General features: G+C 35.9%; 1 protein-coding gene across 2 annotated transcripts in view; it reads left to right on the top strand.

Moving 5' to 3' along the window:
* The window catches only part of igsf11 (immunoglobulin superfamily member 11), a 135,464-nt gene that overhangs the window by 99,199 nt on the left and 11,358 nt on the right, over positions 1 to 24,907 (top strand). For both annotated transcript variants that reach the window (XM_087796205.1, XM_087796207.1), the window contains one exon: positions 12,192 to 12,355. In XM_087796205.1, the coding sequence (XP_087652331.1) occupies positions 12,192 to 12,355 (164 nt within the window). The remainder of the gene's footprint in view (positions 1 to 12,191; positions 12,356 to 24,907) is intronic.

Here is a 24,907-nt window from a genome sequence, read left to right as displayed (position 1 = left end):
TTATAGTATTATATGAATTTGAGTTTAAAACTGATGATCTCATGAAACAGTGTTAGTAGATGTTGTTCTTAGTTATAAAAATGACACTTTTGTTACATTACTACACAGTTGCAACACTACTTGACTCTATTAGGGGTGTGTAATTGACAAGAATGTGTGATATGATACGTATCACAATACAGGGGTAAACAATAGAATATATTGTGATATATAGTGACAGTGTAGTAACAAGTATGTATGTGTAGTATTGTCGAGTACTTGACTCTGGTGTTGTAGTATTTACAGACCACATGACTCTTGACGAAGTCGTAACTGAATTCATTTGTTTTCAAACCAAAATATGTCCAAACATTAGCTTTAAAAGCTGCTGGAGTCGACTGTATCCTCTTGTACTTGGTCATCCCCATCTAGCCGCCGTTTATTTGCAACACAAAAATTAACAAACACTTGGAATATTTGCATATTCATTGCAAATTTAAATAAAGTAAAAATCGAAATTATTACTTGATATAAAAATAAAAATATAAAATAAAAATATTTAAACTGAGAACTAGTGATGGACTGATAAAGCATCATGAAGCATTGTTTTTGTTTTCAGAGACCACAAGATGACATTCTTTCCTTCAAACGCTTTGGCTTTAGCAACTATATTCATGAAACCTCACGTTATTTACAAGTCAACAGCAACACCTGCGGTGCTAGGAAGGTGAAGACACTCTTTCATGAAGCTGTATAAAGCTGAAAAGTCACTGAAAAGATAACTTGAATACTTCTCCAAATTAAGTAAGTAAGTAAGTAATTTGTATTTATATAGCGCTTTTCCGGACCAGGGTCACAAAGCGCTTAAACAATCAAAACAATACTCAATAAAGTATAAACTTTAAAGGTCAAGATAATACTGAGAACAACACAGGAGTTCCAGAAAATCAAGGAAAAGTCTGAAAAAATAAAAATATAAAACATGTGAAAACATTTAAAAAAAAATAGCTTTTGATGTGTTGATTAAACTTAAAGAAACAGTGAAAAATGTATCGCTCAATTTAAAAATGATTTGAATACCTCATCAAAAATATTATGCATTAATCGGTCTTTAAAAAAAACAATGTTTCTTCATGAAGCTTCATCAACCAAGCACTGCTGAAAACTCTCAAAGCTAAAACTACAATTATTTTCTTATAAGAACCTTGGCTACTGAAGCGTCACGAATCAGTGATCTTAGGGCTCAGAAGGAAGTGCACTCAAGTGATGCTAGGGTTCAATGGAATAGCTGATTGAACCCATATGGTATAGTGCCATCTAGTGGACTACTGGAAAAAAAATGGATGTTGCTTCATGAAGCTCCATCAACACATCACTCATCTCAATGATCTAAGAAATGTCACGAACCAATTTCGGACACTTTGTCAGTGTAGCTTTGGGACGTTACCAACCACTACCAAATAAAATATCTTTGTTTAAAGGTTTAAAAAAAAAGTTATTTAATTGCACTTTTTACTGCCAAAATCATCAATTAAATTATCACTTTTCAGTCCAATTTAAGTTAATTATTTGCTTGCATGAGTTATGAACTGAAACAAACACTGTATTCGGACAAGTTGCATTAATGAAAGTAACCGTGGTCACATGACGGTGCTTTATGTCGATGTTCACCTGAGCAATTGTTACGGAGCTCGGCTGCGTTTGATGTCTGGCCGCGGAGCAGCTGAGACCGCGGCTTCACCACCTGAGTTTTTACATGGATTTCTTCGCTTCCGCTTTTTTTGACTTGAGCCCACTGGCTCCTGGGCAGTGGCAACATCACAAGCGTTGGCTTCGCTCACCATGAAGCTCCAGGGTCCGGCGCGAACACAAAGTGCTGCATGTGTGTGGGCACAGGTGGTGGCCCACATGTGTCCCCGGCCCCCTTTGTTTTTTCACTTCTTTTCTATCCCGATGCAAAAGCATCTTTTTCAACCCGATCACAAAACAGGCTTTGATACGAAATATGCAAAAAGGATAAAGATTAAACGAGAAATATGATCTTTGCTGCCAACTGTCACGCCTGTGGCAGGAGATAGAAGATTTAACGCTCGATCTCGCTCCACTCAGCACTTACTCTTTTGCTCGCACTTCTTAAGAGGTCTCACGCTCCGAGCGAGTGCGGCTGACATGCATGCAACTGTCCAACAGATTTTTGGCTTGAAATTGTTCACATCCTTGTTCAGACTGAGGGAGAGACGTGAATGTGAAGTCAGACACAAAGACTCCAGACGTCCAACGTCGCCTTCAACCATAACTCGTGTTATCTTCCCATTTTCGGGTATTACAACTGGGACGTTGAGTTTTGAAAAACTAGAAAAGTATATCTTTATATTGCAGTTAGGCTATATAAACACTCCCCCCCCCCTCCTCCCACACACACACACACACTCACACCCTCTTCCCATAAATTATCTATATTTAAGACTAAGGGTTTACTTTCCATTTGAACACTTCACAATCTTATTACAGTAAAGCCCTTCTAGTAGTTATCAGTCGGAAAAAAAAAAGAAGTATTCTTGTAGACCCACTTCAAATCGGTTCTAAATTATAGTCAACATAACGGATGAATCTCAAAACAACTAATGACCATATTTTCTGGACTATAAGGCGCACATAAAATCCTTTAATATGTCACATTTTCACATCATTATTATTCTTTATATATTAACAATCTGTTGTAAGAGTTTGCCAAGTTAATATCAAGTGTGATGGCAGCAGAAGAACCAAAAAATAATTTTCTTTTCTGTAATAATTTTATGGTTTAATTTTGAAAAACTCTCTAACTATGCTCACAACGAGTCCACCAAACTGATGTACTGGAGAGACTGTTACCAGGTTGATTAAAAAATAAAGAAAGTGACACAGAGTTGTAGATCTTTTTTTTTAAATGTACTTGTGGCAAAAGTTCAACAAAGGAGTCACAAACATTGCAGTAATAACACTGGAAGGAAGACAAAATATTTTCGATATTGCGTATCGATGTTTTCATAAGAAAATGAATTTAAAACGTAATATTTATCGGAACCAGAAAATATGTATTTCCAGTCAAAATACAAAACTGCTTAAAATGTTTTAAATGAAAACCGCAATGGCCATGTAATTTAGTTTTTCACACGTTATCGTCTCTTTAACATGCTTTTTGAAAGATTTTGACAGATTTTGAAGAATGATTAAGAGCTTAAGGGGAGGCCAATACATTGAAGGACTTGAGACTTTTTAAAGGCTGTAACTTAATTTTTGGTTAACAATTTACTCAGTAATAATAATGGGGTGATTAGCAAACACCTGTTTCTGTCCATTTTTGCCTTTGTGGTCAAAAAGGTCTAAAAATACAGAGCAGTTCATGGTGGTCAATTTGGGTCCAAGAGGCGTTCCTTAGACCCCGGTAGCACCAGCGAGTGAACCAAGCTGACTGAAGTCTAGTATAGATATAGATTAAACAAAAATAAAAAAATAAATGAGGTTAATAAAATAATAATAAGGTAGGCGACCCGTAAACTAAAGTAGGTGTTAATAAAAGGTGAAGGTGCTAATTTCAAAATGTATTACATTTAACATAAAGGTAAATAACATACAATAAAATCGGATGATTACAATAAGCATCTTGTAAAGTGCAGTGAGCTAAAGTGACATGTTAAGGTGCTAGTTTGACAATAGTTAACATTGAACACTAGATGAAAGAACTAATAAACAGTTGGAATACTTAACTTACAATATTTTATGAAGTTATAAAACATGTAAATGTGGGAAAATGTATGGGAAAACTGAAAAAAAAAACAAGGCATTTTATTTTGTGTTTCCTTCCTTCTCTTCATATAGAGTATAAACAGAATAATCACTCTAGAACTGCTGATTCAGCATGTGAAAATGACCCCAAAGTGATCAAACACCAGCCCATGTGGACGTAGCATTAACATATCCTGGTTGTAAACATCTGCATTCATAGCTGGTTTGGGAATAACGGTGATAAAGCCATATATTTTCTTTCCCTCGCGCTGCTGACGTTTTGCTAAAAGCTCATCACATCGCAGCATCTGTTGTACCCGAAATAAAAGCTCTATGAATAATAGTTACACGAATAAATGACTATGTTGCGCTGTGTGACTGAGTGTGTGTCTGAGCCGGTGTGAAAGGGAAAGCGTTTTATTCAGCTCGCATTTGTTCCCCATCCCATCATGCACCTGCACCTTGACGGACTGAGTAAGCACATACATACATAAAGAATTCCATGCACTCTGAGGTGCATGTTCGTCTCATGCATAAAACAACAGCAGTTTTGACACTCGGCTCTACACTGAAAGAAAAAAATACTTTTTGGTTTTTCTCCTTCACACCAGCAGCGTTGCCTCGGGTTACTTTATCAATTGGGTCTCACTGGTAACATTCGACTTCTAGAATTTCTTCACCCACTCTGTTCACTTTGATTTTTCTCCGCAACTTTTCTAACACCTTTTACTTCTACTGTACGTGGTGTTTTACGAGCGGCGAGGCGTTTTTCTGCCGACTCATCATGACTCAGCCGCGGCGTTCTGACGTTTTGGATATTTTGATCAGCCGTTGTCAGTTCCAGCCTCGTCCCCAGTCACCGCCGGTCCCCTCAGTGTCAAAACGACATCGCGACGCTGAGACGTTGTATAGAGTCTTAAAGCGTGGGAGGTCACGACGTGGCAGGAAGCGGATTTAGTTTTCTTGACAACTGGTAATTGAAGGAACGTGTTGAGACGGCCAGAGTGGGACTGAACAGTTTTCATAAAAGTGAATCTACTGTACGTGTTTTGAGTCTGAAGTCTTACTTCGGCTACGAATCGTGTCAAGGTTTACACACTTTTCTATATGTTTAACCGAACATTCTAGAAGTCGTTTAACCGGTTACGTGGTGGATCGTTCCGTTATGCCATCTTTCTATTGCAGTTGCCTTATATAACCACTAGAGCGTTCAGTCTCTATTTGAACACTTCCTAATCCCATTACAGCAAAGCCCTTCCAGTAGTTATCAGTGAGAAAATGTATATATTCTTGTAAACCCACTTCATAACGGTTCTCAATTATAGCCAACATAACGTATATATTACATACACTTATTGACCATATTTTCTGGACTATAAGGTTGACAAAAATCCTTTATTCTTATCAAAAATCAACAGTGCGTCTTGTAAGTCTTATGTATAAATTCTGATTGTACTGACTTCAAACAAATTTTATCTGCTACACGGTGCTCAAAAATCTCTAAAAAAAATTGGTAACCTGGTGTAGCTGCACAGAGAGTCACCGTGGTGTTACTCCGCAATTTCTATAGTATTATTTTAAACCATGTATAAGTACAATAAACACAAAATTGTTGTATCTGTCGTGACTTTCAACAGTCATTTGTTAAAGATTGTGACTTGACACTGTCAAAATGTTATCGACACCACCTGTCTCACATCACATGACCAAAACACACCCACCTCATTGGTCAACATCGGCTCTGGATCAACGGTTACCGATGACTTTTCATCCATGTAGCCATTGACACCCCTGTAGCTACTTCTTCATTGATGGCAAAATAGTAACTAGCATCGATAGGTGGCTCCTGAGTTTTAAAATTCTGCAAGAATGTAATGTTGTCAGTGTATTTAGGAGCAAAGAGTGACATTGTTGTGGGAGGGTTTGGCCAAAAAACATACCAGAGAGTCACATAATCAGTGGGATGGCTTGGTTTTAATGAAGAAGTCAGAAAACTCAAGGTCGCTAGTTTATCCAACTCCAGCCAAGAAACACCGTTTAAATGGCAAGAATACCTCTCTCTCTAGAGGGTGATCTTACAAAAGAATATGGGATTTACGTCCTAACAACAGACATTTGGCATCAAATATTTAACTTGGGTGTTAGACTTCTAGTGGAAGATTATCTAGTGGATCACTTCCATCGACAAAGGACCTTCAATAATAGACTTTTTGGCGAAAACAAGTTGAGCTCAGCTTCCAATATACATGGATATCAACATTTTTGGCTTCTTATCGCTCCAAAAGATGAAAAAAAAAAATCATAAACAAGGGAATTCCTTCCTCAGACTTGGTGGACTATAGGCTCTAAAGATTAATATACTTTTCTAATGAAACTTCTTACACTAATCTCTGGTAGATGAAGCTTCAAACAGTCGCCACTACAGTAGACCACCAGGGACTCCTTCTCTGTTGCATTCCTGAGATGGCAAGGCACTAGTAATCCTAGCTAGCAACCCTAAAACAATGTCATATGAAAAAAAAACGAAGCAATTTGTTTTGGAAAGATCAGGGTAGAAATAGAAGACATTAACTTGACTGAAACATCCTTCAAAACAAGGATGGAACCAGATAAAACCACCCTGAACATTTTCAACATTTCCATGAGAATTTAAGAAAAATACGTCCAGAACTTTTTGAGCTATTTTGCTAACAGACGTCCAGTCTGCTTTTAAGGTTTAAAAACCCAAGAATAAATAAAATACAAAAGACATATTAGCAGGAAGCTTATAACGTATATTAACACGATACTAAACTTCATTTAAAAATCATGGTATGAATAAGGTGATGTAAGCTTTCAACACTTAAGTGCTCCTGTGAGTGACATCCCAGAATTCTTCCAACCACGACCAGATCTACCTGCATCAAGTGATTGCTGACCTCCGTGTAACCATCATGTTTCCTTCCTCCCTCTCCAGATTAATCACACGTACACGTATGTAACATGACCCCCCCCTCCTCCCACACACACACACACACACACACACACACACACACACACACACTCACACCCTCTTCCCATAAATTATCTATATTTAAGACTAACCCAGGAAAGAGGTAGAACGTGACAGGAGGTGATAAATCACAGTTACCAGCATTTACATATCCACCGATAGAGATCGGCAAATGTGTGCTTTTCATCGTAACCTCTGCCAAGGAGGGTTTTTTTTGTGTGTTTGCACGGTCAGGTGTGAGTTCTCCTGTTAGCAGCCTTCATGGGGAATATTGATGGAAGGAAACCCTCGTAAATATGCGTATGTGTTTAGTCATCTCAGCTGTGGACAATTAAATATGACGGCGAGTGAGAGGAAGTGGAGAAAACGCAACCGAGGAACGCAGAGACGGATCAGATTTATGCATTTGATTAAGTTATATATTAATTTAGTTAATTTTCATTACATGGTGCTCTAAAATATACATTGAATATAAAGCATGCAATGAAGCTGGAAAATAATAATCAAAATATAATTAAACAAAAATAGATAAAACAAAGTAAATGAAGTCACTGCCAGGAGTAAAAAGGAAAAAAATATGGAATTCATTGCCAAGGAGTCAGGGTTATATATAAAAGTTATTTATATATTTATATATATTTCCCAGTTTGTAGTATTAGTTAAATTTTTTGTTTTACTTTCATTTTAAGATTTTTTTTTTTACCACATTTAATTGTAATAATATAAATTAATGTATTTAATTAACATAAATTCATGTATTAACCACATTTTTTATGTTCTAATATAACAGTTTTTTTGTTTCACTTTTTCCAAAGTTTATTTTCCTCAATTTCATAATTTCTTAATTTGGTATTTGGTTCAAATTTCTTTTTTCAAAGTGTTGTTTCCCTTAATATTATATCAAGATATGTTATATTAAACATGTTTAATTGTTTTTTTGTTTTTTTTCACCATTTGTTTTTAAAATTTTTTTAACAATAATACTGTGTTCATTTTATATTAATAATGTATTATAGATTTTATACATTTTATTTTCTTTATATAATATTAACAATTATCCTGTGTTCATGTTCTATTAATTATTGTATACATTTTGTTTAAAATGTTCTCTATTTTTTATCAATATTGTAGATACTTTTTACATGTTAACTTGTTATTCTTTCATAGTAGCAACACTATATATTATATTACTTATTTTAAAATAAAAACAATAACCACTGTACTTCAAGTATATAAAAAAAGAATTTATATGATGAAATCAAGATTCATCTTCTGTCAGGGGGTTGAGCTGCTACCAAGAGTCAAAGTACAGTCAAGTTTCATAGATTTTTTTTTGACACTTATTGGTCGAATCTGTTCTTAGTTCAACTTCCTGCAGGGACTGTCAGCGACCGCTCACTCAGGCCGGTCTTGAACCGACTGCCTCGGGGTTTGCTCGGGGGGCCTGGTGGCAGGGAACGAGTGCAAAAGTGTGTTTGTTGACTGTTGAAGTGAGAAGTCACTGATACCTTCTTTCATTTCTCAACGATGTTTCTTAACAGGCTCCCGATGGCGAGAAGACTTAAGAGGCGCGTCAGCCACGAACAAATCTCAGTCGTAGAAGGAAAGAAACAAAGACGAGATATTTTGACGTTTATGAGTTTTTTTCCCTGAGTTTTGGGGCGAGGCTGGTGTCCAGTGGTCTTTTCAAGAAACGGTCCAGTGTTTGGTTGGTGCAAGAGTGAGGCAACCACCAGCAACCCTGTGAAGATGTTGGTGGGTTGACAGAGTTTGTCTCAAACGATTCCCCGCAGAGACGCCGTACATGTCAGACGCCAAATACAGAACAGAGGAGTCGAAAGAAAGGCTGTGTATTTGCAAGTATTCTGCGACGATGTGTTTCTGAGCTCATCTGTGCCAGGGTGTTTGTAATTTGTGTGTCTGCGTGGGTGTGACTACTTCTTTGACTCCGAGAGCTTACATGATGAAGAGGTTTCCTAATCCTGCGTTTTGGAACGAGCCCCTCCAGCTGTTGTGAGCCTGTAAAACGGTGTCCTAGGAGGAAACTTAAATCTTGTGATGCATCTTTTTCTTTTTTTTCTAGGACTTCAATTTGATTTGATAGTTTTTCTTCAGTCATTTCTCAACCAAAGAAGTACAATGTGTCTCCAATAAACTCATTCCACGAGGTCAGTGTTGTGCCATTCATCTCCCTAAGGGACGATGTTATATATCACGGGTTATTGAAGGGGACGTTAAGCCAAAAGAAAGACGGGAGAAAGAATAAGAGGCTTAAAGATAGTTCACTCAGTTTGTACTTGAATTTAGAGTAGGGAGTGGAAGAATTTTCAGAGTGATACGTGTCTTTTTGAAGCTACAGTGAGAAATGTATGTTCACGTAACAAACTGTGCCCACTTTTCCTGGTCCTTCTCGTCCAAAAAGACCCATTTAGAAACTTCCAAAAACCTCCAATACTGCTCGTCTATAACCTTCATCTTGAAGTTCAGCCTCAACAAGAGAAATTGTTACGTAAAATAAAGTCAACCAATTTTTATTTTAAGGTTGTTTGTAGCAGAAGCTAAAAGGCTAACATGCTACACAGAGGGAGTGTAGACAGTAGACATTGGGAGCAAGATTTAGCCGAAGTGTTTATTTTATTTTATTTCTTTCTTTATTTCTTTATTTTTGGAACAATTTCTCTTGTTTTTTTGGGGTGTTTTTATGTTTGTCTTTTTGGACGTGTATGACGGAGAAAAGTACACGCAGTTCACGACCGTCATATGGATATGTATTTCTTGGCTGTGATTCTGAATATATATGTATATGTTAAGAAAGAGTAGTTGATGAAATGTCAAAATTATATTGGAAATCCAAACCTTTTATGCATTTAAATCCGATAAATTCAATAGATAAATAGATTCATAGAACTTTTTTGATTGATACAATTCAGGTTCCGGTTACCACACCGAAACCAACATCAATCGGATCAAAAGGATGATGAAATTAATAAAAAATAAATTAATAACAATATAAAGTACACATAAGAATATCCATTTGTGATATTGGCCATTGACCTCGTGGTACTTAAATGCATGTGTGTAGATTAAATATGGTAAAATATATATATTTACTTTTTCTTAATGAATTTGGTCAATTGAGATAAGTAGAAAAAGTTAAACCTTGTGTTATCTCTGGGTCAAGGTGACCCGAAGTCCTGAAAAACTAATTTGTTTGTGGTATCTTTTGTGTTGTCTCTGGGTCAAGGTGACCCGTAGTCCCGAAAAAAATGCGTTAGTGGTATCCCTTGTGTTGTCTCTGAGTCAAGATGACCCGAAGTCCCGAAAACAAATGTGTTTATGGTATCTTTTGTATTGTCTCTGGGTCAAGGTGACCCGACAGCTTCACAGTGGATACCACAAACACATTTTTCGCGGGCCATTGGGTCACTTTGGCCCTGAGATAGTACACAGGGGAAGAAATTGACAATGTTCTGTCTTAAACGGTTTCTTTATTTCTCTTAAATTAAACAAGAAAAAAACTTTGATGGGTTCTGAGTCAATATTGAGGAAGTTGGGAACAGAAAGGACAGCAGACATTGGTGCTACAGATGTTAGAACCGACAATGCCGTATGATTTGATAAAAGTATATCTACTTCTATCGGATGCATTTGTGGTTCGAGCTTTGCTCTCTCATCCCCCATTTTAACCGCTCATCATTTTAAATCCTTCCCAACAAAGTGGGTTCACAGGACATGATCAATTATCCGTAATAACATCACTGTCATCATTGGCTTCACCACAGTGGGATAAGATTACTGACCAGTGGGCGTATTCAACATGGATCCACGTATTATGAGGCAGATCTAATGTAATTTACCACATAATTTCTTTAGCCGGTCTAGAAATAGGCTGCTGCGTGTGCATGTTTGTCTCCGTGAACGTGTTACGGCTGACAGCTGAGTCCAGATGTGGAAGCCGCTCCATGTATTCCCCAGAGTCTGACGGGAAACTGCTTTTATCGCGCGGGTCAAAAGCCATCAGGCCTTGTTTGGTATTCTGCGGCAGCACAACAAAAGAGCAAATCTCATCCAAAAGCACCATTATTATCCTGGCTTATGTTTGTTTGGCATCAGCTGCAGCTGAAGAACTTAAGAAACGGTGTCAGCTTCAGGTTTAACATCATCCATTTGCTTGTTGACATTGAACACACTGGTCTGAAGCAAAAATATTTTAAATTCACTTTATACTAACATTATTTAAAACATAGTGACCAATAATTGTGATATGTAATTCATTTATTAAATCAATTATTATTATTATTTACTTCAATTCATTATTAATCACACTTTTGATCCAACCCAAAAAATGCAAAGAAAACCCAGAACTTTCTATTTAAATACATTATTGTGGCGGATCAAATATGATGTTATAAAAAAGCAATTCTGTTTAAGGTAAAAAACTTTATTGATCCCTCAGGAGGTCTCCTTTGGGAAATTGTTTGGTATTGGTATTGGTATTGTTTGGTATTTGGTATTGGTATTTTTTAACATACTTAAAGTTTGTTGTTCGTTTGTCTCAATAATTCGAACATAAAAATAAAGGTTGTTGTCTATAAAGAGTAATGTAAAACATTAAAAAACATTATACAATTTTATATGTTCACCAGACCAATTTTAATAATACCGTGACCACGAAAGAACAAGAAGATGAACACAAGAAAAATGCTAAATAAGATAAATTCTGTATAAAGGACTTATTATTCTGTCATTAATTAATAGCGATTAATTTGACATTTGTTTGTATATTTATTTTACTACTACTGTTTTCTTTTGTCATTGCGGTTCATAATATATATTTAGTATTATTATTATTATTATTTATTTCATCTTTATTTAACAAGATGGAAGACCCATTGAGATCAAGATACCTTTCATAATAAAGCGAGAATTCTGAGCCGCTCTAGTAGAAGAACTCACATTTCTCCGATCCTTAAAACTCTTCACTGGCTTCCAGTTTCTTTCAGGATCAACTTTAAAATTCTGGTTCTTACTTTCAGATCTATTCATGGTCAGACCTTCCATCAGTGAGACTACTGACTCCTTCAAGACACATCTTAAGACATTCTTATTTGTGCTTATTCTGTTGTGTTTGTCTCTATTTTGGCTTGATGATTTATTTTAACTGTGTATTGTTTTTGATTGTTAAAGCGCTTTGTGAACCTGGTCAGAGAAAGAGTTTTACAAATAATTCATTCCTTACTTACTTAGATAAAGGCGACCTGGCCAAGAAACTCAGAAGTTCACATCATGGTTGATCAAAAAGTAAACAACTAGAAATACAAGAGTGGAACTCGACAAACACAAGTTAAAAACACTGTTCCGTGCATCTCTGTCCTCGGCTTTTTAAGATGGAGAGAAAATCTCCCGGTGAAATAAAAGTGGCAACGAACTTACGTCTTTCTTTCTCTTGCAGTGTGTGTACAGGGTCTGGATGTGACGGTGTCCCAGAGCAGCATCCAAGTGGCTCGAGGACAGGCCGCCACCCTCCCTTGTTCCTTCACCACCAGCGCGGCGCTCACCAACCTCAACATCATATGGATGGTGATCCCGCTGTCCAACGCTAACCAGCCGGAGCAGGTACCATACATGTCGCTTCTTCTTGTTTTTAATCTGTGGCTTTGAGTCAAACAAACACTGACTAACCCTGTTTTCTCACAACACTTGTTTGCAATACCTGGACATGGTTTATTTGAATCTCAACTAACAGTCAAAACAGGTACAAAAAACAATTGCTAATAGATTTTTGGTAGAAAAGGTGTCGTCAGATACAGCGTGAAGGGAATTTATGTCTCCGTCAACACATGTATGTTCAAACTCTTTACCCCTTAAAAGAAACCAAATAGAATTTCCCAAAATCTTTTCTTCATTTTTCACTTTTTGACAGTAGAAGGTAAAGTAGATAAATGTTGTTGACCTATAAAGATGTCAGTGTTTAAGACATGGAACATATATTATGGATGTCAACTATTGTACAGAGGCTTTCAACTAAAGTAGTTTGAAGAAAAGGAATTTATGGGAAGTTTTTGCTGAAGGAAAACAAACACGGATGACAGCAGGAAAAAGTAATACTCTAATCATTGAAGGGAACATCACAATCTGACGCATTCTTTCTGTGAAGAAAGTTTATAAAAATATGTATATAATTTAACTTTAATAGGTAAAAGTTGTTTGGCCCCATGTGTGATTGAGTTTGACACTGCGATAAAATAAAATAAATATCTCTAAGCAATCCAGAGCAAGATAAAATGATCGTACAAAAACAAAACATTTATAATATATATTTTTCCACATTTTCATAATAACTGAAGAAGAATTTCCAGAGTAAATTAAAAACTAAAAAACCTGCATTTGCGATAAAAATTAATTGAGCGGAGGAGATAAAGGCTATCAGACGTTCTTCAGGTGCCAATATCTTCTTCAGTGGATTGAATTCAGGAAAGTTAATTAACTGAAACACTGCAGGTCAACACAGAGTCTGGAAAAATACCAGAGAGCTGGAAGGATTGCTAGAAAAGCAAGGGAACTCCATGAAAGATTTGGCAGACGTTGATGTTTTTGTACACGTTTTTAACTGCGATAAAAAAATAATAAAAAAAAGCTCACTTGCATTCTCACTAGAAAGTCCAGCACTGTTTAAACTAGTGGAGATTTTAAGAAAACCAACTGTGAAGCTTGGGTTTAGTTTAATCGTACTTTGGTTGTACTTCATGGGCATATATTTTCCAAAACATAATGGGGGGGAAATATAACGTAATTGAAAAAAAAAAGTTAAAATCAAAAGAAGGCTTCTGAACGTTGATCAACACCCTGAACACACCTCAAGGTCAGAGTCTCCTGACGAATTTAAAACTTGTGGATAAGTCTCGAATAAAGAGTGCGTTCAAGACATACCAGGAATCTTTTTTAATTTTTAGGAAGAACTAAACATTAAAACACTGACCGAAGAACGAGTTTACAACATCAGAAACCAATGTTTTAAAGGGACCCTTTCTTAGTTCTTAAAAAGTTTGAAAGTTAGAAACTATATATATTTATATATATATATATATATATATATATATATATATAATACAATAAATAATGAAACAAAAAGAAAGACAATAAATGCTTTTTTGCACCTGAATATTGATCTTTTAATGCTTTTATTTATCTATTAAATAAACCAACTGAAATTAACATGAAATAAATGAAGGTTACTGTACAAATAATGCGATAACTTAATGTTTATTTATTAAAATATATACACAAAAGGCATCTTAAGACCACTTGTAAATCCATGAATGTTGTTTTTCAAAAACATGTTGTTAGTAAATATAACATATGATATGCTATTGAATCAATATAGCCATCATTAACACAAAAATAATTAATAAAAGGATAGATATTTGTAATATAAAGCTTTAGTTTTGCTTTTAAAGGGGTGTGAAACGTTGGAATTGTTCTCATCCTATAGTGAAGAGAGTCATTTATGATTCAATTAGATTGAATTGCAGTTTCCAAAAGTTACATATTTGAGCAAAAAACTTAAAAAACATTCTCTCTCCGTTGCATCTGAACACACCTTTGTTAGTGTAGTTTCGACATTAGAAGTTAGAATCCCCCGTCTTTGCCATAGCTGACTGAAATATCCATATTTAGACTTCCCTCCTGCGTCCTGACACTTTTAAAATCTCTGTGTTAGTTTAGCCTCCCGAAGCTTCTTGTTGACGCTTCTTCTCACCTTCTCCCTCCACTCGTCTCTGCGCTGGCGGGGGCTTCTGTGATTCCATTTGAGTTGTTTAACATGCAGCTGCAGGCCGTACAAGCTCACCTGCCTCCCTTCACTTTGAACCCCGGCGCTGGTCGTCCGTCCAAATAATACAATCATCTTCTGCACTAATTACCTCACGCCTACGACAGGCTCTTCATCGCAGCTGTTCTCGTTGCATAAACTTGTGCACACACACACACACACACACACACACACACACACACACACACACACACACACACACACACACACACACCGGCACACGCTCTAAGTAGAATCCTGCGACCCGACTGGTCCGACTGTGCGTGCATCCGGGGCTTCTATACATGTGTATATTAACCGTGTTCACACGTACACGAGTGTAAAAAACTGACGTTAACACCTGCGTTCGAAGCCCAACTTTCCACAAAGTGTGGATCCGAGAGCTGCTGCCGCTTCACGAGACACGTCTGACATGGAACGGCTGCTCGGTTCCTGACTTCCGATTCGCACCGCATCATATATAATACACCGTCGCGCCGACGGAGACATGCACTGATTCACTCCACTTGCGACGCTTATGTTGCATGCGATAAATGATGGACACAAAATAGACGACGTTAACCTTGAAGTGTTAGTTAGTTGACCCAAACATTTTAATTTCACTTGTTTCCCCTCGACGTCATGTCGACTAAGAGTTAGGATTGTTTTCATGTGAGTATAGAGTTAGAAATGTTTATGTTAATTAAGTTGTTGTTCTTGGTCCAAAAAGACACTTCAAATACCTCCACTGGCTCGTCTGTAACATCCCTCTGGTACTGAAGCCTCGACATGAGAAATTGTCACCGAAAAACGTTTTAAAAAGTCAATATATTAGGCTTGTTTTTAGTTGCTTAAAAACATCCAAAAAACATTGAAATAATCATCCAAATACCACCATGGTACTCGTCTGTAACGTCGATCTTGTATTGAAGCATCGATATGAGGAATACTTCCGCAAAAAATGTAAAAAGCCTATACTTTAGAAATGTAAAAAGTCTATACTTTAAAAATGTAAAAATTCTATACTTTAAAAATGTAAAAAGTCATTGCTTTAAAAATGTAAAAGGTCTTTGCTTTAATGCTAGGCTAGCAGCTAGCCTAGATGCTAGGCCAACACACACGTCTTTATCTTGGTCCAAAAAGAAACTTAAAAACATAAAAAACATCCAAATACCTCCAGCAGCTAGCATAGATGCTAGGCCAACATACTACACTCACAGGAAGAACACTGGGTAAATATTGTGAGTGCTTCCAGCCTGCTATCTACACGGTAGTACTTCCTGTCAGTCTAGGATGTTGCCCTAGCATCTAGCCTAGCAGCGCCTGCTAAAAACAAGCTTAAAGTATAGACTTTTTACAATTTTTGCGGAAGAATTCCTAATGTCGATGCTTCAATACAAGATCGATGTTACAGACGAGCAGTATAGATGTATTTGGCTGTTTTTGGGATGTTTTTAAGTGTCTTTTTGGACGAAAATTAAGACGAAGACGACTGATCTCCAGTCGCAACATTAAAATGAACAAACATTTTAGTCTATAACTCTAAAAAACAAGGAACAGATTACTCTAAAATAATCTCAACCCTCAGTCGACATGAGTGCGAGTAGAAAGCGAGCGAAGTATCTCTTAAAAGATGGAGTTTGTGGCACGGATTTGTCGAGCCGTCTCGACAAGTGAGGCGTGGTTGGGGGAACATGTGTGAGGTCTTTTAGGAGGAAGAATGTGTCATAAATGATTACAGCTGAGGCTGAAAGCCATTAAGAATTACTGAACAGAACTCTCGCCACTTTACAGCGTTCGTCGCTCTCAACAAAGAACATTTGAATCACTTTCACAAGTTGAAACTCCCAATTAAATCAGACGAGGGCAATTATTGCTAACTGGTGTTCGTGGCTTTGTTTAACCCTTCGCTGTGCTTTGTTTGACTCTCAGCTGGCTTCGTATACGACGAGAATGTAATCTGATAACTAGAGAATGGGCTTCATATATTTTGTTAATGAGTTGAGCAGACATTGTCCATCTGTGCTCGGCTGTCTGAAGATGTTATCAGACCGAGTGATCATGAAGTTATTTTTAGGTGTGTAAATAAATCGGGCACATAAATGTTACAGAACTATATGTTATGACCTACTTTTCTTTCTGATTTCTCTTTGATACATTTTGATTTTAGGTGCTCTAAGTGTGATACGTCAATCTTCGCAGCTTTATTTTTTTTTTTTCTTATCCGTATCGATATTCAACAACAGTCAATTGATTTCTTTATTTTATTTGCGTTCAAATTTTCTTTTTTCTCTAATGGTTTATATTACTGCCGCTATACAATATTTTTTGGGAAATTTCTTAATTTACAATTAACATTCAAATATTCATTAAGTTTGTTTTGTGTTGAGATTAACTTCCGGCCGCTAGATGACAGCAGTCATTACGTTCATCAAATCAAATCACGTGAAGTACTGGTGATGACTGAGGACGAGAGGATACAGTGGACTCAGCATGTTTTAAAGCTGATGTTTGGACATATTTTGGTTTCAAAACAGATGAAAGCAGTTACGACTTCGTCAAGAGTCATGTGGTCTGTAAATACTACAACACCAGAGTCAAGTACTTTACAATACTACACATATATCCTTCTTACAACAGTATCACGATATATTGTATATTTACCACTTTGCCAATACAAAACAAATAATTACAACAAATGTTTGTGTATCAAATTCTTCTGGCGACTTTCCTAGAGTTAACCGCGTCCAACCTGCTTGAACAACTTTGCACTTGTGTCTCAAAATAATCTGAGAATCATGTTTCAATTTAAAGTAAAATAAAAAAAGTACATAAAAAAAAAACGCTATTTGAAGTTACTGAGACCTCGATTCCGTCTAAGTTTAATGGATTTCTAAATTGTCATGAAAAAGCTGCACCACGTAAAATTAAGCATTTGTTTCTGGCTCCCCCTACTGTTATAAAAGTGTTACAGCATCATTGCTAACTGTTGTTCTCAAGCCCCATCGGCAAAGTCAGCATGTGCATTTGTTTAGAAAACTAGGAAAAATGTGTTTTTGGGCCTGTTTTCCCATCTTGGAGCTTGAAAAATGAAGATTTTTAACCATGACAGACATGAATAAAAAAAGTCGTCTCCAACGCTTGGAAAGTAAGTTGATGGTTAGTTGTGTCATCTTGGCAAAGTTAAAACAATTAATAGAGTTTTAAATCATTAGAGACAACATTTTTTTTGCTATAAAATCTGCAAAAATTTAGGATAAAAATCGAGGTAACATTTGGACGACAACCTTCATTTAAAATAATTACAAAGTTTTACAACAATTGTTGTGTACATGCAAATAGTTGTCTTTAATTTCCGCAGCCTGAAGTGATCCAATCGTGGAATGAGCCATAACAATGAGCCAGTGTTCGCAAGAGTTCTTTGAAAAGATGGGCCTTGCAGGGAGTCTTCAAGGCGACTCAAATCCCATCTGATCAGTCTGGCACTCTTTCCCGCTCCTCTCTGCCGACTGTGACAATCTGATCAACTCTTTGTGTAGTAAAAAATAATTCACCACGGTTACACAACAGCAGCACTGCAGTGTCTGTCTGTGCACGAGTAGGCGTCTTCAGTGAAGAGACTTTCCCAGAATTCTTATTTTCTTTCCTGTACATCAGGGGCCCGGGGGCCAAATATGGCCTTGTAAAGTTATATAATGTGAACGTAAGATAAGAGTAGATAAATGTTCGTATTGATAAGATAAAGATTAAGCTAAGCTAAGGAAGGGAAATTACAAGGTTCCTGTAGATCCTAAAAAAGTCTTATTTAAATATAAAGACCTAAAAAAAAGTCTTGAATGAACATTTCAAAATTCTAACAACTATGACCATATATGTACGTTTCAAATGTCATTTCATTATTTAAAAAAAAAACATTTACAGACCATGTATACAAATGCAATATTAATATAATGATTGGAAAATAAATACAATCACAATAGCAAACTAACAAAACAGTTATTGGCACATGTACTTTTAGCATTGAATTCTAATTTTATTTGATGTAAAAAAAAATAACATAATACACCCTAATCCTATGCATTTAATTGAGTTTTATTTATTTATTTATATTTTAAATTTCGGTTGATTGTTAATTTCAAGTAGAAAAAGTCTTGAATTGAATTTAAAATGTAAGAACCATGGATTATCAACATCAAATATTGTATAAAAGCTTCCAATAATGATACAAAATCAAGTTGAAAGAAAGGAATTTGAGGAATTAGTTCCTGTTAAAGACAGTTTTGAGCCCTTGTTCAACAGAGTTTGTCACACTGTACATAATTATACGTTATGTTTAAGATACTGATACTTGAAAATGTTTTAAATGTACAGAATAAAACCCGTAATCCCAAATTAGTAACACAATTCAAACAAAATGGATGCAAACAAGTTGTAAAATTCAGATTGTGTTCATGCAAAAATCATCCTTTGATTCCACACTATGAGTATGAATGTTTGTGTGAATCAAAAAAGTTGTCATATTTTCTTTCTTTTTCTTTTAATGACTAAAAAGTTCAAAAGAAATGTACAAGTAAAACAACGTATCGAGGGGATTTTGTCACAACTCATGCCTTTTTACATCAGACAACATTTATTTACTTTTGTTTGCTTTAATACCAAAAGCTTTTTTTGTATCGAGAAAAAAACAAAACTCCAGAGAGCTTTTAAGTGGATAAGAGGCACTTACAACTTGAGTTTTTCCCGGATACAGGAGCTTTTAATCACAAACACAACGTTCACAGGATAAACAGGTAATTCTCAGAAATACTCAAATGTCCTTAAGAAGGTAAAGAAATGAAAATAAACATATATTTCTTGTTATTAAAAACGTTTTTGTGCTCTGATTTGACACATGAGTCCAGATAAGAAGTACTGATAACATGCTAAGCTAGTGTGTAGCCTGGTCAGCGAGTGTGTTCACATGTTTCATATGTTGTTTTCTGCATGTAAAGCTGCACAAGCTGTTGTCATGGAACCGTATGAGCCATTTCTCCATGAGGAGCCAGATAATCCAGATGAACTCACACACCACATGACTAAACTCCCCTTTTGTGTCGCCACCGTCACCGCAAAACTATATATTTTTTTGTGGGATTTGCTAATAAAATATATTCTGGGCTACATTCATTGTGAGGAAACAGACAAGCCAGTGTAATATTCTCACTGATCCCTCAAATCTTTTGAAATCCAATTATGCGGCACGTTCTCGATTTAAGTGATCCTTTCTTTCATGCTGCAAACATGACGGCGACCAGTTCATCGCCGTGACGGATCCATTATAATCCAGCAAAGTATATCCTGCAGATACCAGATTCCTGTGGATCGGTGGCACATGACCAGTGTTGGAATTAAGCTTTTTAATGGAAGTTATTATCAGGAGGGAGTCATAATGGAAGCCGTGGAATGCAATTGGCTGCCGGCGTTTTTAGGAATAGACCTTGTCAGAGTAGTGTCTTATATAATGCGGGAGCTTTTATCCATATTGAAAGTGTAACAGGCGTCAATTTTCGTGTCTTTGCCTCGAGAGGATACCTCACGACAACTTAATTAAGGATCTTTTTAAAACATGCATAATAGGAGTGTAAGAAAACATCCATATAACAATATATCGCAATGTTTTTATTCATGATACTGTATCGATATTCAATAGCAATGTATCATTATTTAAAAATTTTTTTTTTTTTTGCGCCACTGAAGCAGCTGTTAGCAGCGGAGCTAACATCAGAGCTAACAGCAGAGCAGCGGCTCTGCTGCAGTGAAGATGTGAGCGGAGGTGTGGAGGAGGAGAAGTCACGCTACAAGATTCAACAGCACTAACTTTATTAAATACACACAGAAGCATCACATCAAAGAATATGAGCAGATCGAAGACACTAGAAAGACGAAAACAAAACGAAGCAGTGAACTTTGCTGTTCTGTAGAGACGAGAGAAACTTTCAGTCGACGCATGAAAGTGAACAATAACAAACGTTCTTGTTGGTGTAAATGTTGACTTCATCATTGAATCTGCTTTCATCCAATAAATAGAGAGTTCAATAGTAGTTTAACAAAGGCTGAGTTTCGTTTGTGTGACGTCAATAATGACCAAAAATACATTTAACAAGTTTAGTTTAGTCATAACATCGTTAAATGCTTTACTAACTTACTTTTAAATCGTGTCAAATCAGATCAAATGATTATTTTTTATTAAAATGTTATTTCAAAGGTTAAATATATATTTAACATCAGCTTTTAAAGCTGATGTTTGGACTCATTTTGGCTTTAAAACAGAGTTTAAAGTTAAATAATTCAACACTGACATATACTGGATATTACATGTTGCTCCAGGTTGTTAATGCAATTGATTGTTAATAGAGGGATCAATAAAGTTTTACCTTACCTTAATATAAAGTTGACATTTGTTGTTCATATTTTGAGAAGCACTTTCCTACAAACACTTTCACCTTTGATTCGAGAAAGTATTTGTTCATTTATTTGCTGTAAAAGCCAGAATAAGTGTATAGTTGTTACTACAGTATCGCAACATATGGTATCGTCACACATGTATCGTGATACGTATCGTATTGCCAGATTCTTGACAAAACACAGCCCTAAAATTAAGTATTAAATAATTTTTGGCAGTTTTCTTTGAGCACATTCACATTACAATGACTTCTACTACAAATAATAATAATAATAAAAATGAAGTAATAGATTTCTACTGGTTGTACGTCTTTACTTGTGTTTCCTTCGCTGGAAAATATTGCATTCGTTGGTCTCAACCCGAGGGTCTCGTCAAATGAGGACATGGCTGAAATGATGTTAATCTGTAATTGAGAACATCTGTCGCATCATTTGAGATGATCCTGAACTCGCAGCCAAAAGATGGATGAGGTCACTGATGGACTCTCAATTCTCATCCTTTCACTCAAATGTGTTTTGAAAATCAAATGCTCTTCATTGAGTGTTTTTTACGTGCGAGTCCAGACAGTTTGAAGATTTACTTTTTTTTCATGTACTCATGTAGGGTCTATTGAACATTTGAGTATTTGATCGTTTAAAAATGTGTTTAAAAGCTTGTGTGTCAGGAAATGTGCGTTTGATCTATTCTTTCGAGGACCTGATGTTAAATAATTGGTCCGGTCATGTGCTGGATGTCTGGGATACTTACTGATAAATGATACGCCTTCAAAGTCTCAAGTCTTTGTGGATCACATGCAATCTGTTGTCTGACCCTCCAGCCAAACATTTACAACTTAAAATGCCAGTAAGTCGGGGGAAATACAGAGCTCTTAGAGAATCAGACGACTGTTCATCCCACTTGAAAAAAAAACAACTAGTTATAAAAGCCAACACGTATTTAAAGTAGTGAATTATTAAGGTAAATCTACCAATGTAACCTATTTTTTTATGTATCTTCCGGACAATATTGTGTGGTCAGAATCTACAAAATAGTTTAAAATTATTGATTTAAAATAAGGCCATTAATAAAAAAAAAATTGAAAATGACAATTCTTTGATTTTTAATTATATTAAATGGTAATTCTCTGTGGGACAATTGGAAAATAAACTATTTTCGCATCATTGGCATCATCAAGTAACTCGCTACTCTTTCTGTGTTGTACGGTATTATACCAACATCTTTATATTGAATTTGAAAGACCACGAATTTAAAACTATTGATGTGTGAAAATCTTGTTGTGCTAACTGATCTAGCGTGACTTTCATGTGATCCAAAAACATTGGTCAAAACATTGGTTAATTACGTATTACTCCTTACTTGAAGACAAGCTTAATAATCTTAAGTTTAATTAACAACATAAAGAAATTCAATCTCTGGACAAGCAAAATGTTTTGACTACTTCATGACTTCTAGCGCTGTAGCTACGATACTTTTTGATATTTTCAGCTCACGATATGATTTAATACAATATATTCCGATCGTAGTACAATTTGATAAGATTTATTCAGCTCACGATACGATATGATATAAACCATATACACACAATATAGATACAAGAGGATACTATAGAGTCAGCTTCAGCTGCTTTTAAAGTTTGATTGGAACAATCACAATGTTTAATCTAAAATAGAAATTAGAAAATATCAAAATTATATATATATACATATATATCTAAGTTATATATATATATATATATATATATATATATATATATATATATATATATACATTTTCTATAAATTAGAAAATATCAAAATGATATATATATATATATATATATATATATATATATATATATATATATATATATATAACTTAGATATATATGTATATGTATATAATTTTGATATTTTCTAACTATTTTAGATTAAACATTGTGATTGTTCCAATCAAACTTTAAAAGCATCTGAAGCTGACTCTGTAGTATCCTCTTGTCCTCAGTAAATACCGGGATCTCGCCGAATTTCTTTTCCACACTGCCTTTCTTTCAGAAGCCACTAGATGGCACTCTCTGCTCTTAAATAGTTTGCCTTAAACAGCCATTGTATTGAAACCTCAAATCATTTTTTAATTAAGTTTAACCTACTGAGCTAAAATAATAATTCACTGCTTCACGAAGCTTCATCAACATATAATTTGTTTATTTCGGGTCATTCTGTAGATTTGGCTGTTTTTTCACACGATCCTGACGTTTTTGGCATTTTGATCGAAGAAAACGTATATTGCAGATGAAAAAAAAAACATGATAGTTTTAAAATATTGTAATGTACTTGTGTTTTTGGCTAAAATCATTGTGTAAATCTACAAAATGTAGTAATAACTTTAGTTCTGCGATTTTTTGAGACAGAATTCAGGACAGAAAAAAATGTTATTTTTCTTGTTGCTTAAATTGAAAAGATGCTTTTGGATAGAAGGAAAAGGATTCACTTGGTTGTTTTTCATTCTGTTCCTCCATCATCGGAGGATTTTGAGACCTAATCCACGAGTACAATCCTACAGTAGTAACAGTTTAAAGTGAGTAGAATAGATGTCGGCCAGTATTGTTTCGCGGTGTATCTCTGGGGATAGAAAGGGAAAACAGTCCCAGCTTACTGTCAGTGAATTAAAGGGAGGCTGTAGAGGTTTAAAGGTTTATTCTGGGTTTATTTAGGAATGGGCACTATCCCTGGTGTCCTCAGCCAGCTGGGGTTAATCAGAAGTAGGCCACGGACATAAGCGCCGCTCGGTCGTGTACGTAAAGAAAGCGTGTGGTACGTTTGCAGGTCGTTGTGGTTTTTGTGTAGTAACCGATGGTGGAGGTGTGCGTCCAGAGCGTCCAGACTGGAGCCATCAAAGTTCTCGGGATCGTCTGCCATCTGAGCTCCAGCCATGACCTCTTTTCGTCCACACGCACGGCCATAACCAGGTCACGTGACCGGCTGAGCTGATTTATGCGCCACAAAGAGATCATCGCCGAGCAAAATATGTAGGTTTATGACGGATGGCGACCGAGCAGGTGGAGACGGATGTGCCGCGATGAGAACCGTTTAACTATTAACAGTGTTTCTTTATTTCAGTAGCAAACAATTTTAGAATATTTTTTTGCACATATTAAAGTGAAAATTAAAAATATTAAAACACATTTTTACCTTGATCTTGTGGTAGTCAAAAAACTGTTATAGTTGGCCTACATTTTGGTTAATATTTTTGCTTTATTTTATTTTATTTATTTCTATTTTTTATGAACATACAATCACCAGTGACAAAGAAACCGAAAAAAAAGAGCATCACATGGTATAATAGTATTGTGTTCATCCTGCAACACTGCAAAAAAACTGTTTCCTTCAACTGAGAAACATCTCTAAATTTAGGAAAATTATGTCACAACATGATCTGGATTTTATAATCTCTCAATAAGTGTTTGTGTCTCGTTTAGACTATTGTAACATTTTATTTTGGGGTCTAAACAAGAAGGATCTGTCTCTCCTGCAGTTCATACAAAACTCTGCAGCCAGAATTCTGAGCCGCTCTAGTAGAAGAACTCACATTTCTCTGATCCTTAAAACTCTTCACTGGCTGCCAGTTTCTTTCAGGATCAACTTTAAAATTCTGGTTCTTACTTTCAGATCTATTCATGGTCAGACCTTCCATCAGTAGATTCTGATCCAGACTTACACCCCAGCTCGGGCTCTGAGGTCTGTGGATCAGAATCTACTGATGGTTCTTGAACACGCTTCAGGACCAGAGGAGAGAAATCCTTCCAGACTGTTGCTCCTAAGCTTTTTGAACGATCTCTGTGTTTTATGATCTACTGACTCCTTCAAGAAACATCTTAAGATCTTCTTAATTGAGTTTTTATTTGAACTTTTCTTGGGGCTCCTGGGTTTTTCTCTATGTT

This window comes from Callionymus lyra, chromosome 7 (genome assembly GCF_982586985.1).
Source record: "Callionymus lyra chromosome 7, fCalLyr1.hap1.1, whole genome shotgun sequence".
Lineage (NCBI taxonomy): Eukaryota > Metazoa > Chordata > Actinopteri > Syngnathiformes > Callionymidae > Callionymus > Callionymus lyra.
Note: the sequence above shows the minus strand (reverse complement) of the source record. Positions and strands in the feature narration are given on the sequence as shown.